The sequence below is a fragment of the Morone saxatilis genome, unplaced genomic scaffold (genome assembly GCF_004916995.1).
Source record: "Morone saxatilis isolate NCDOM2014 unplaced genomic scaffold, NCSU_SB_2.0 Contig15, whole genome shotgun sequence".
Taxonomy (NCBI): Eukaryota; Metazoa; Chordata; class Actinopteri; family Moronidae; genus Morone; species Morone saxatilis.
In genome coordinates this window covers 23,932,264-23,942,893 of record NW_023339707.1, presented here as the reverse complement: position 1 = coordinate 23,942,893, position 10,630 = coordinate 23,932,264, and the positions used below count along the sequence as shown (strand labels likewise).

The following is a 10,630-nucleotide window of genomic DNA, read 5'->3' as shown; positions in this document are numbered from 1 at the left end:
CCCACCCACACATCGACCCGCCAGGTCTCTGTCTTTCCTCAAACCACAGCAGCAAATCAACCACCTTGCACGTCTTCTTCCAGCTACTCCTCCCCTCCTCTCTCTTCTCTCCCCAACACCTCTCGCTCAGCATGTCAGTCGCTGATTGTGAGCGTGTTCACGAGAGGACGAGGCAACGAAGCCCTCCTCCAGACCACCGTGCTTCTCTTCTTCACATTTTCTCTTTCTCTTTCATCGAATTGAGGTCTGTCCGGGGAATTGTTCCTTTGGGGACGGCTGGGGTGGGATTGGTCTCCCTCCCTCCCCTCTAGCCCCACTTTCCCCTTTTCTTCTCCAAAAAAAAAAAAGTGCCACAGTTCTCTGACAAGAGAAGGGCAGACTGAGACGAAACACCGACCAAACGCAGTTCTAAGAGGGACGAGCTAAACAACGCACGGACCTCTCGGTATTCAGGCGTCCGTAAGGACGAGACCAGACGGGACACACAAACATAATTAATAAAGCTGATGTCGTCGTTTGAGGCTGTTGTGTATGATCTATGTGTGGTGTTCTCCCTATCTCCCCCCAGCCACTCAGTTCTGTTGCCAGGATGAGTTCTCCAGCTGCGTCTGCTGAGCAGAACGCAGGAAAGCGTCGACTCCGGTAGCCGGCGACCTCGCGACGGAACGCCGTGATCTCTGGTATGGCTGAGCTGTGTTGATGCCCCGCCCCCTCCTGCGCCCCCGCTGCCCCGCCCACCCAGGCTGTTGTTGGTGGAGGCAGAGGAGGAGGAGTTACTGATGTTGGCAGAGGAAAGAGATTTCATGCTGAGGTCTGTGGGACCTGAAGATGGTGACGAGAGGGGGAATGATAAACAAAAGAAAGGAGGGATGAGAGGGAAATTGATGGGAAAAAAAGGATGCATAGATAAAAGGTGAAAGGAAGAGAGGAGGTGAGAGAGAAAACGATCAGTCAGTTCAAAATGACAGACACTGTCGGAATATCATCATCAAACATTTCCTGATGTAGAATCGTAATGTCTTCTGAACTTTGTACATTAAACTTTGTATTTGTGTAACATTTTATCATCTGTGGTTACAAATAAACCTCATCCAGTTCCCACATAACAAGAACAATAGAGCTTGAAAGATTCATTGAGCAGATTAAGAGTTTTTGCTGACCAAACTGGATTTATAGTTGTGTTAAAGGAGTTATGGCATAGCTTTGGAGCCTGTGGACTGCCGGGTGCCTGCCAACAAATACAACTACGGGGACACCACATGGAGACCACGAGAACTGTGATTGGTCAGCAAGGACTGCTTGTGTGTTTCCTTTTACACGTTTTTGATGGATGAGTGAAAGAACATTAGGGCCTCAAACATCCACGCAAGCACGCTTAGAGCTATACAAGATCTCACTAAGCACTGCAGCTAGTTTCGGTGGCTTAATGTTACCAAATGAATTAAACACACGTCAGGCGTTGTGGTGGTACTATGAGTGTTCATAATCCAACATTTAACTGGCTACTCTGAGCTGCTTATTAACCTTCAGAGTAACTTAACATCCCCAAAAAATCTTGTTTTTGCTGACCTGACTGGCATTACTAACAATGACAGAGATATAATGATATAGGATAAATATTAACTGTAAAACCATAAAGAAATCATAGATCTCTAGTTCTGTCATTTAGCAGAAGATTTAAATTTACAGGGAATCAGATAATGAACATTTGTTAAACCTCGATTTGTCCTGGGTAAGATGATGGACACAGAGCCACTAAAGAGACAAATGTCCATCAGTTTAAGTTTTCAGAGTTTGAACAGCGTGTTAGCTCAGACTGTGTTTATTTCAATGACTTTGACTCTACAATTCCATATTTAAGCTCACATCTGCTGCTCTGTCTCCTTTCACCACTCTCTTTTCTTCTGCTGCTCCTTCTCCATCTCCTCCTCATTCATCCCCAAATTACCCGCTCGCCTTCTTTCCTTTCATAATCACATCTTTTCCTCTCTCATCCCTTCCCTCATTTCTCTCACCCTCCTCCCGCCTGCTTCCTCTTTTATTCACTCTTTCCCTCTCATTATTTTGTCTTGTCCGTCTTCTCTCTGTCTCCATTAAGACCCTCTTCCTCTGTCCCCCCACTGGTCTCCCATCCTCACCGTTGCTCTGTGCAGCAGCGCCAGTCGTCAGGGAAACGGGGTGTTGCATGGCAGCGCTCAGGCCCGGGTATCCACGGTAACCGTAGCTGAGTCCGGCTCCGTTTATGTAGAGCTGGGTGTCCTGGGAGGAGAAGGCTGATGCGGCCAGGGAGTAGGCGGAGTGAGCGAGGGACGCCGGCTCCCGCAGACCTCCTCCACCGCTGGACGGCTTGTCCATAGAGATCTGCTCATCCTGGAAGAGGAAACAGGAAATTAGAGGTTTTCTTTTCAAAATACTATAAAAGAAAGCTTGACTGGACGAGTGGAAAAACCAGACTCATAATGTCACAAGCCCACTTTTATATAAATTATTAGGATTGGATTCTTAATTCATCATTGTATGATGTTTTTAGAACGGTAGACAAACTGTGAACCAGTCTTTTCAAGCTTGTTTTGCATAAGAAAGGTAATCTTGAAAAAGAAAATATATCTAACTTTGTCTTTAAAAGATATTATAGCTAATAGATTTAACCAGGAACAAGTTACAAGGATTTGGATAATATCACAGCAGAGGAACAAGATTATTTTCCTTATTTTAAGAGTAAAACCACTCGCAAAACTTCTGAATTGAAAAAGTCTCCTAGTGTTGTAAATGAAGAAACAGTTTAATTTAAAAAAAATTAAAAACAAATTAAAAAAAAGAATGCTTCTGGGGCCTTCATTTAAGACAAAAATCATTTAGTTTTATTATTCTGTTTGAAGAAATATTTTCTTATTGAAAGACCAAAATACTTATTTTAGTATCTTTTTTAACATTTACACAGTTCTGTCGTGATGGTTGTGTTCATGATGATTCTGAATATGCCTGAAACTATGTGACACAGCAGCCTGCTAGCTTTTATGTCCATTATTTAGTGAAATCTAAAACATGTAGTGATGCTATTTTCTTTTCACACCTGAATTACACACACACAAACATACACTTACGTGATAGGCTTCAAGGCGCATCCTCTTTGCGGCATTGCGTGATTCGTTCTCACAGGCAGCAGCCAGGATGTTCTCAGCCATGGCTGAGGTGAGGTGAGGTGGAGTAGGACGGGTCTGCACACAACAAAATGATATCAGGGAATCAAATTATTGAGTCAATTAGAGCGACAGGTGATTTCAATGTACACCAATCAGCCACAAGATTATGAGCATCTGGGCACCCTGGTGGTCATAATGTTCTGCAGCCCCAGACCAACAAACTGTGATGCATTTTTTAGCAGTTTGAGCTACAGTAGTTCATCTGTTGGGTTGCCCTCCACTCTCCACGTACTTCAGTGAGCCTCGGACAACTTTTGAAAGGTATTGACCTCTGCCGACCGGGAACACCCCACAAGTGCTGCAGGTTTGGAGATGTTCTGACCCATCCCGTCTACATCAAATGTGGCCTTGTGCAAGTCACTCAGATCTTATGCTAGCTCATTTTTACTGCTTCTAACACAATCAACTTTTAAGAAAAAATGTCACTTGCTGCCTGATATATCCCCCCCACTGACAGGTGCCATGATAACCAGATACGTCAGTGCTCATAATGTTATGACTTATCGGTGTAATTCTGTAAACAGAGAATCTTCAGACAGAACATCTAAAGTAATGGACCAGAGGCAGGCTGGTAGATTTTAGGAGGATACAGACTGTGCAGTCCATATTTCTGGACGTATATATGATTATAATATATTTTATACAGTATATTTTTTAAACCTGGGCCCTATTTATTTTACATATTTGGGGGTCTAAATAAGTTTTAGGTACAACAGGATTTGGAACTGGCCCAGTAGATTAACTGGAAGGAAATCCAGGCACTGAAAAATATAAGAAATAATAATAACAATGAGGAAGGAAATATTAAAAAGCTTTTATTACAGTAGCTAAGTCTTCTGAAATTGTGATTTATGTTAAGCTTCATTGATTCTGTGTAATCTGGAGGTGATAAAACAACTAATGATTTCTTCTATTTTTTACTCTTATGTGCATACTGGATTACTCTTAAGGCACATTGGGCCTTTTGTGTCAGAAACACAGTGAAGAACACCTTTGCGATGACTACTGTACTGTGTGTGTAGCATCATGCTTCACCACTGGGGGGCAGCAGAGACATTTCAATGACGTGAAGCAGCCTCTTGCCTGTCAGCCTCAACATAACTAAAGCTCCCATCACACACCTCTTCTGCGTTAGTAAAGTAGCATTCAGCCACCCTGCCTCTGCTCTGTATCAGCACTACAGCTGAACCTGCACACTCAACTAATACAGCCAGTTTATTTAATATGGGCGATTAGGCTTCGTTCAGACAAATCTTATAACTTGAGACTGGACTTCACAGTTACAGTATAAAATAGCTTATCCAGCACGTCTCTTTGGAACGTTTAGTTTACTGCTCCAAGAAGAAGAGAAGGCAGTGACGAACTCTGACCTCTACATGAAGTATTTGTATTAATATTTAGAGACTCAGCATGTCACTGACGAGCAGTCACTGCCCAGTTGAGCAATTTCAACCCTGCTGACAGCACGAGTGTCTTTGTTAAAGCGCTTGATTATTTTTTAATTACTAGTAAAGATTGCAGTGTATTAATTATCTGTGTCGCTGCACACACCCTGCTGGCTCCTGCAGATGTTGTGTTATCAAATGTGAAACATATTAGCAGAACACATCTGTCCCTTTGAGTCAGTTTGTCACTATTTTATTTTATTTTTTATTTTAAGAAGAAAGAACTACTCCGTTAATCGTCTTGAGGAAATTCAATTTTATACGAGCCTCACCTGAAACCAAATAGATGCACATGAAGAAATGCTGCAGAGTAGTCTTTATTAGATCTTAAATTACAATATTCTGCAACCTGTCACACCTGTAGACTGAAATAAATTGACTAGAGCGTGTCATTTCTATAGTTGTAACCCATTTACAACCACATCTTTTCACAAAAGATGATAATTGTTTGTTGCCTGAGCATGAATACCACAGGAAAGTACAAATATAACACATTATAAATATATAAATATGTTATACTATTGTTATTTTTTAAAGTCAGTCAGACACTCAGGGAGTACAAACCAAGGCCAAATATGTATCTGTAATACAATAAATATTTAGGACCTTTTATTCTGCATCTGTGTCTGAATAAAATGTAGACAGTAATAAACAACAATGATGATTTTTGGACAACAACATTAGGCTTTTTTATAAAGATGAATTATCGAAGTGTGTCAAACATCTTACTACCGAGCTAAGAAATCTTTTATAATATAAATATACACAGTAAAAAAACACAGCAGCTAATGCCAAACTGATGAAATTCGGACAGAACAACAAACAATAGCTTTGAGAGAATAATTGTTTTTTTATACACTAAACCATGTCAGCCTTAGAGGATCACACACATAAACGTACCATACAGTCCTAAACAATCCTGAGATTGTGTGTTTGTGTTTTAGCCTGTTTTTACAGGAAAATCTGAAACAGAATATCTTTTAAAATCATGTGAGTTTCCTGTGATCTGTGTATTCTCTCTGTTCTATGTCTGCATTTGCGTCTGTGTTAGTCCACAGGAACTTTCTAAAAGTTCCCCAGAGAGTGTTTGTCCCTTTTCCTTTGTTTCCTACACTTAAGCGTGTAGAAAAAACAATAGAGAACATTTTACTGACTGAAGCACACGCTAACTGAAACATGCATAGATAGCGAACACACTTTAAGACTAAAAACCATCAAGAAAACAAGAGCTCTCTGGTTCCTGCAGGAGTTGACTGGAGAAACAAAGCCAGCATCAACCAGACTCCCTGACTCAAACAACCACCACTGTTGCACCGTACAATATAAAACATTAAAAATCATTGGCTGGACCAGATTATTGGTCATAACTGAAAAATCAAGAATAGAATTTGCTCCTATGTAGAGTTTGAGGGTGAAAAAGTTTAGTCACATTTCTTTGCAGAGCATTTTTCAAGATGTAGATCCAGATGAGACTGACACAGATAATATAACTGCTAAAATGTCTGCAGGTTGAAAAGGGGGAATTATATGTCTGCCACCCTAAAAGCCTTCTGAGAGCAGGTCTCAGGTCTGTGTCACATCATCAAACCAATTTCTCCAAACTGCCTATAATGCTGCATTCAAGTCATGTCGGAAAAAAACCACCATAAAAACCGGATCAGAAGTCACTGCTGCTGTTTAACGAACCAACGCATACAAATACTGATGCTATTATTCTCTCTTATATGTCTTAATTAAATATTAATATATCTGTATCTATATATCTGCACATATTTGGATAAATGATTCATCGTTGCAGCTTCTCCAAGGTGGGTTTGTTTATTTTCTCTAGTTTATTTAAACCAAATCTCTTCAGGTTTTGGACTGCGACACATTTCTTGGAACTTATAATGTTATATCCTGACATTTCACGGAAAAGCGATTAATCAAGGAAATCAGCAGAATAACTGATGACAGACAAACACGCTCGCAGGAACCGTACCTCCATGCCGTTCTTCTTCATACGTCGGCAGGATTTGAGGTAGGTGCGAATGCGCTTGCGGGCGCGTTCCTGGAATTCTGGGAACTGTCTGCTGCAGGACTCGATGATGGCCTGGATCTTCTCCTTGGGCTGTTTGGAGATGGGAACCATTCGATCCAAGTTCTCGTCTACAAACAGACGCACAAACATCTGCAGAAAAACCACATAGTTGTTTGAGAAAAGTGGTTGCATCTGGGCTGCATATACCATGCTTCTGTAGGTTGTCTTCTTAAGTGTGTGTACACATCACTGACAAATTAAACTGTAAATCTGGTATTTTTTAAATGTAAGAATAGAATAATAACAATAAGGAAGGAAACATTATAAAGCCTTTATTATAGTGGCTAAATCATTAAAAAAGCCAACATAGTTCGACCACTGTAGGTCTTTAAACAGACAACACAGGTGTGGCCTTTGTTGCGTGTCATCTCATCTCTCTCTCCCTTTCCTTGTCTATCTTCAGCTGTCAATAAATGCAAAAACAACCCAAAAAAAAAAAAAAAAAAAAAAAACCAAAAGGTCTATCTCTGTAGGGATCCTTCCCATAATGTGGTCAAACACAATCAGAGCCCGTCAGTGTTGAAATCAAGCACTTTTAGAGGATGTACTTTGATGAGGGTGGGATTACGTTGCAGCCATTGCAGCCTGTTTCACAGCTGCCAGCTGAGGCGATGTACTCGACCAATTCCAAAACATCTGTACCAATTTAGACCCCAGAATATGTAAAAATAGGGCCCACGTTTAAATAGCGGAATGATCCTTTAAAGTTTTTTAATAAAATAGCAAACAGTTGCTCATTTACACATCCTCAGAGACATTATCATTCATTTGGAGTCATGTTTCTGCCCCACTGATGAACACTGAAGTCCAGTATTCACTCTCATTTGAGCTCTTTAGAGGTTTGGCCTCTTAAGAAAATATCCAACTCTGCAGCTGCTTGAGTGTGTCTGTGTGTGTGTGTGTTCCTCCATTTGTATTTTCAAGGTCTTTGATAGTTTCTTGCCTTTGCCATCATGTGAGTGTGTGATCAATGCCACTGAAGGGAGATCAGACAGTCAGCTCTTTAATATTTTTTCTTTATGAATATAAGGAGACACCTTATTGATCCCAGCGGGGACATGGTGTGAGACAGAACTGAAGGTCTGATCCAACACGCCGTCTCTGACTTACGTTGAAGGCCTTTAGTCTCTCGGGATCGACTCCCTCTGTGTCGTTGATCTTGTCGTTGTCGTCGTGGTCGTCGTGGTCATCGTCGTCATCGTCGGGGGCAACCTGGCTGCCATGACGCCCCATGGTCAGGTCCTCGGCACTCAAGTCCATTTTCACGCTGTCGTAGCTGCCACCTGAACTGTACTGGGGGGACTGAACACACACACACACACATACTGCAGTGTTACTGTATTTTGTGAGTGTCTTAATTACATTTATACATCTATGCACTGGTTTTTACCATTTATGGACAATGGAGGTTCATTGTTACAGTGGATTTCCTTCATAAAACACTTATTAAGAGTCTCATTAGGACGTGACAGCCAATGAAAAGGTCCTTAAAAACAATGATTTAGGTCTTTGGTGGAGACAATCGACAGACTTTATGGAGGCAGATATAAGCCCACAAAAAATAAAACTAACTCTAGTGTATTTAATATTTTTGTGCCCAGAGATGGAAGTCAGTCAGTCTGACAGGTGAAAGGTGCACACAGAATGCAAGCAGGAACAAAAAGGACTGTGTGAGGATTGTATGTAGCTGGGTGTGTGTGTCTGTGTGTTTGCGTCCTCCAGGTAGACTGTCTGGCGGTAATGCATTTACTCCGAGGCCACTGTGTATTGTGTATCAGGTTCTGCTATTCATCTGTGTACAAAGACAGCGGCAGGAGGAACGAAGGAGAGTCAGCCTTCACCTCCTTTCTTCATCTCTCCTCACTTTTTACCTCAATCTTTTTATTTTCCAATTCCATTTGCTGACCCCTCTTTACAAATGAGAATAAATAAGACGATGTGGATGTGGCAATTAACTAAATCAAATGAAGATTTCATGTTTACTCTCAAATTATTTGAATATATGAATAAATGGAAGCTTCTGAAAGAGCAGTAAGGAGAGAAAGCAGAGCAGAAGCTGTACTAACTTTGTTAGCGACTGTCATAGAAAATCTGTTTTACTTTTATATTCAGCTGACTTTCCTTTACAATTGTATTTTCAGGGGTTACTTAATAGTTTATCAGTGGGTGTAAAACACCCACGTATAATGGTGTTATTCTGAAATGGTTTCAGTCCTTATCGGACTTACTAACATTACATTGACTATAGCTCAGGTTTCACTTTACTTTAAGGAAACAGGTCAATATTTTGGGGAAATACGCAGATTTGCTTTCTTGCAGAGGGTAAATTATAAGATTGGTATCACTGTTATGTCTGTACAGTAAATATGAAGGTACAACCAGCAGGTTGTTAGCTTAGCTTAGCACAAAGATTGGAAACAGGGGGTAATACCTACCTTGGCTCTGTCCACAGGTAATAAACAGCAGCTACCAGCACTTCTAAAGCTCACTAATTAATGTGTTATATCTCATTTGTCTGATCAAATGACAAATCACCATTTTGCGGGATGTTATGTGTCCAACTATTGTTGAACAAGCTAACTACTTCCCTGTTTCCAGTATTTATGCTAAGCTATGTTACCTGACTGCTGGTGGTAGCTTCATACTAACAGATGTAAAGATGTGTAAGTGTTATCAGTCTCCTCGGTATGAAAGCGAATAAGCGTTTTTCCCAAAATGTCAAACCTTTCCTTTAATGGTGATATAAGTTTATAAACTGATTAAATTGGTTTGTTTTGTTAGTTACGGTGGCCTGGATGCTAAACGTCAACTGTTTGCAATAACTTAACAATCAGATGATTTCTTAGCACTGTTGTCTCGAAGCATTAAGTTGGACATGAACTTTTCTGTTTGAAATGTGCTTGTTGTTCTCAAGTCAGTGCTGCTTTTCTCTGATAGCCTAAAGACATGCAGGTTGAAACAGAGACTCAGTTGTCTGTAGGAGTGACTGTTTTTATATCTATACTGTATGTGATTGACATCAGTGGTGTAGATGATAAATATGATAAACAGCCTAAATTAGATGAAAAGGAGTGGAAAGAATCATGTCAGATTAACTCTTTCCTTACTAAATCTGTGTGTGTGTGTGCGCGCCATGTGGTCTCACCTTGCCCCCATAGTCCCTGCCGTCTCGGTCCAGTCGCAGCTCTGCAGCGTGGGACTGGGAGTGTGTGTTGGGAGTGTGTGCATTATGTGTGTGAAGGCTGTGTGTGTGTGGCAGCGGCAGGGCCGGGTGTGGAGCCAGGGGAGGTTTGGCAGCCAGAGGGTACTTCCTGCGGAGCTCCTCGGGCGCGTTGGGATGCAGGGCACCGAGCAGCGCGGCAGCCGCTGCTGACACAGTTACAGGCAGGTGCGAAGTGGACAAGGGCAGGCGCTGAGGGGGCGGGTCAGTCAGGTTCATCGGCTGCTGGTCCTCGGACGATGATGAGGAGGAAGTGGGCGTGCTGAAGTCCAGTGGGGCGGGCGCCATTGCCATTGACGACCTCGGTTTCCCTGACCTATGCGCTGTCTGTTAGGCAGCGGAAGGAGGGCGGGGTCCAGGGCAGGCAGGCCCGTTTCACTGCCGCTTCTTGATGATGAGTCCTCCCTAAAGGAGAGACGGAGAGAGAGAGACGAGAGAGGGGTTGAATTTCACCAGATTGAAAAACACATTTTTTCTGTTTTCTGTAAACTGGTTGCGAGGCAGGGGCAGATGAACACAGAGCTGAAAGCGTTGTGCTCGTGGGATGTGAGAGGAGAACAGAGGGCACGCTGTCATGAAACATGTACAAACTGCATCATATATTCATTACGTGTGGACAAGCATACAACAGTCTGTGTGCTGCAGCTGGCATAGATGAGCGGCAGCTCTGTGTGTCAGTATC

At 41.9% G+C, this 10,630-nt stretch overlaps 1 protein-coding gene across 1 annotated transcript; it reads right to left on the bottom strand.

Annotated features, from left to right (window-relative positions):
* Positions 1 to 408: 408 nt before the first annotated feature.
* On the bottom strand, positions 409 to 10,266 carry LOC118323936 (nucleolar protein 4-like). Its single transcript, XM_035656006.1, is given in 7 exon segments — positions 409 to 678; positions 680 to 822; positions 2,139 to 2,370; positions 3,105 to 3,218; positions 6,630 to 6,818; positions 7,839 to 8,030; positions 9,874 to 10,266. Coding segments are annotated over 7 exon segments (1,509 nt in total). The 5' UTR covers positions 10,243 to 10,266.
* Positions 10,267 to 10,630: the final 364 nt, after the last annotated feature.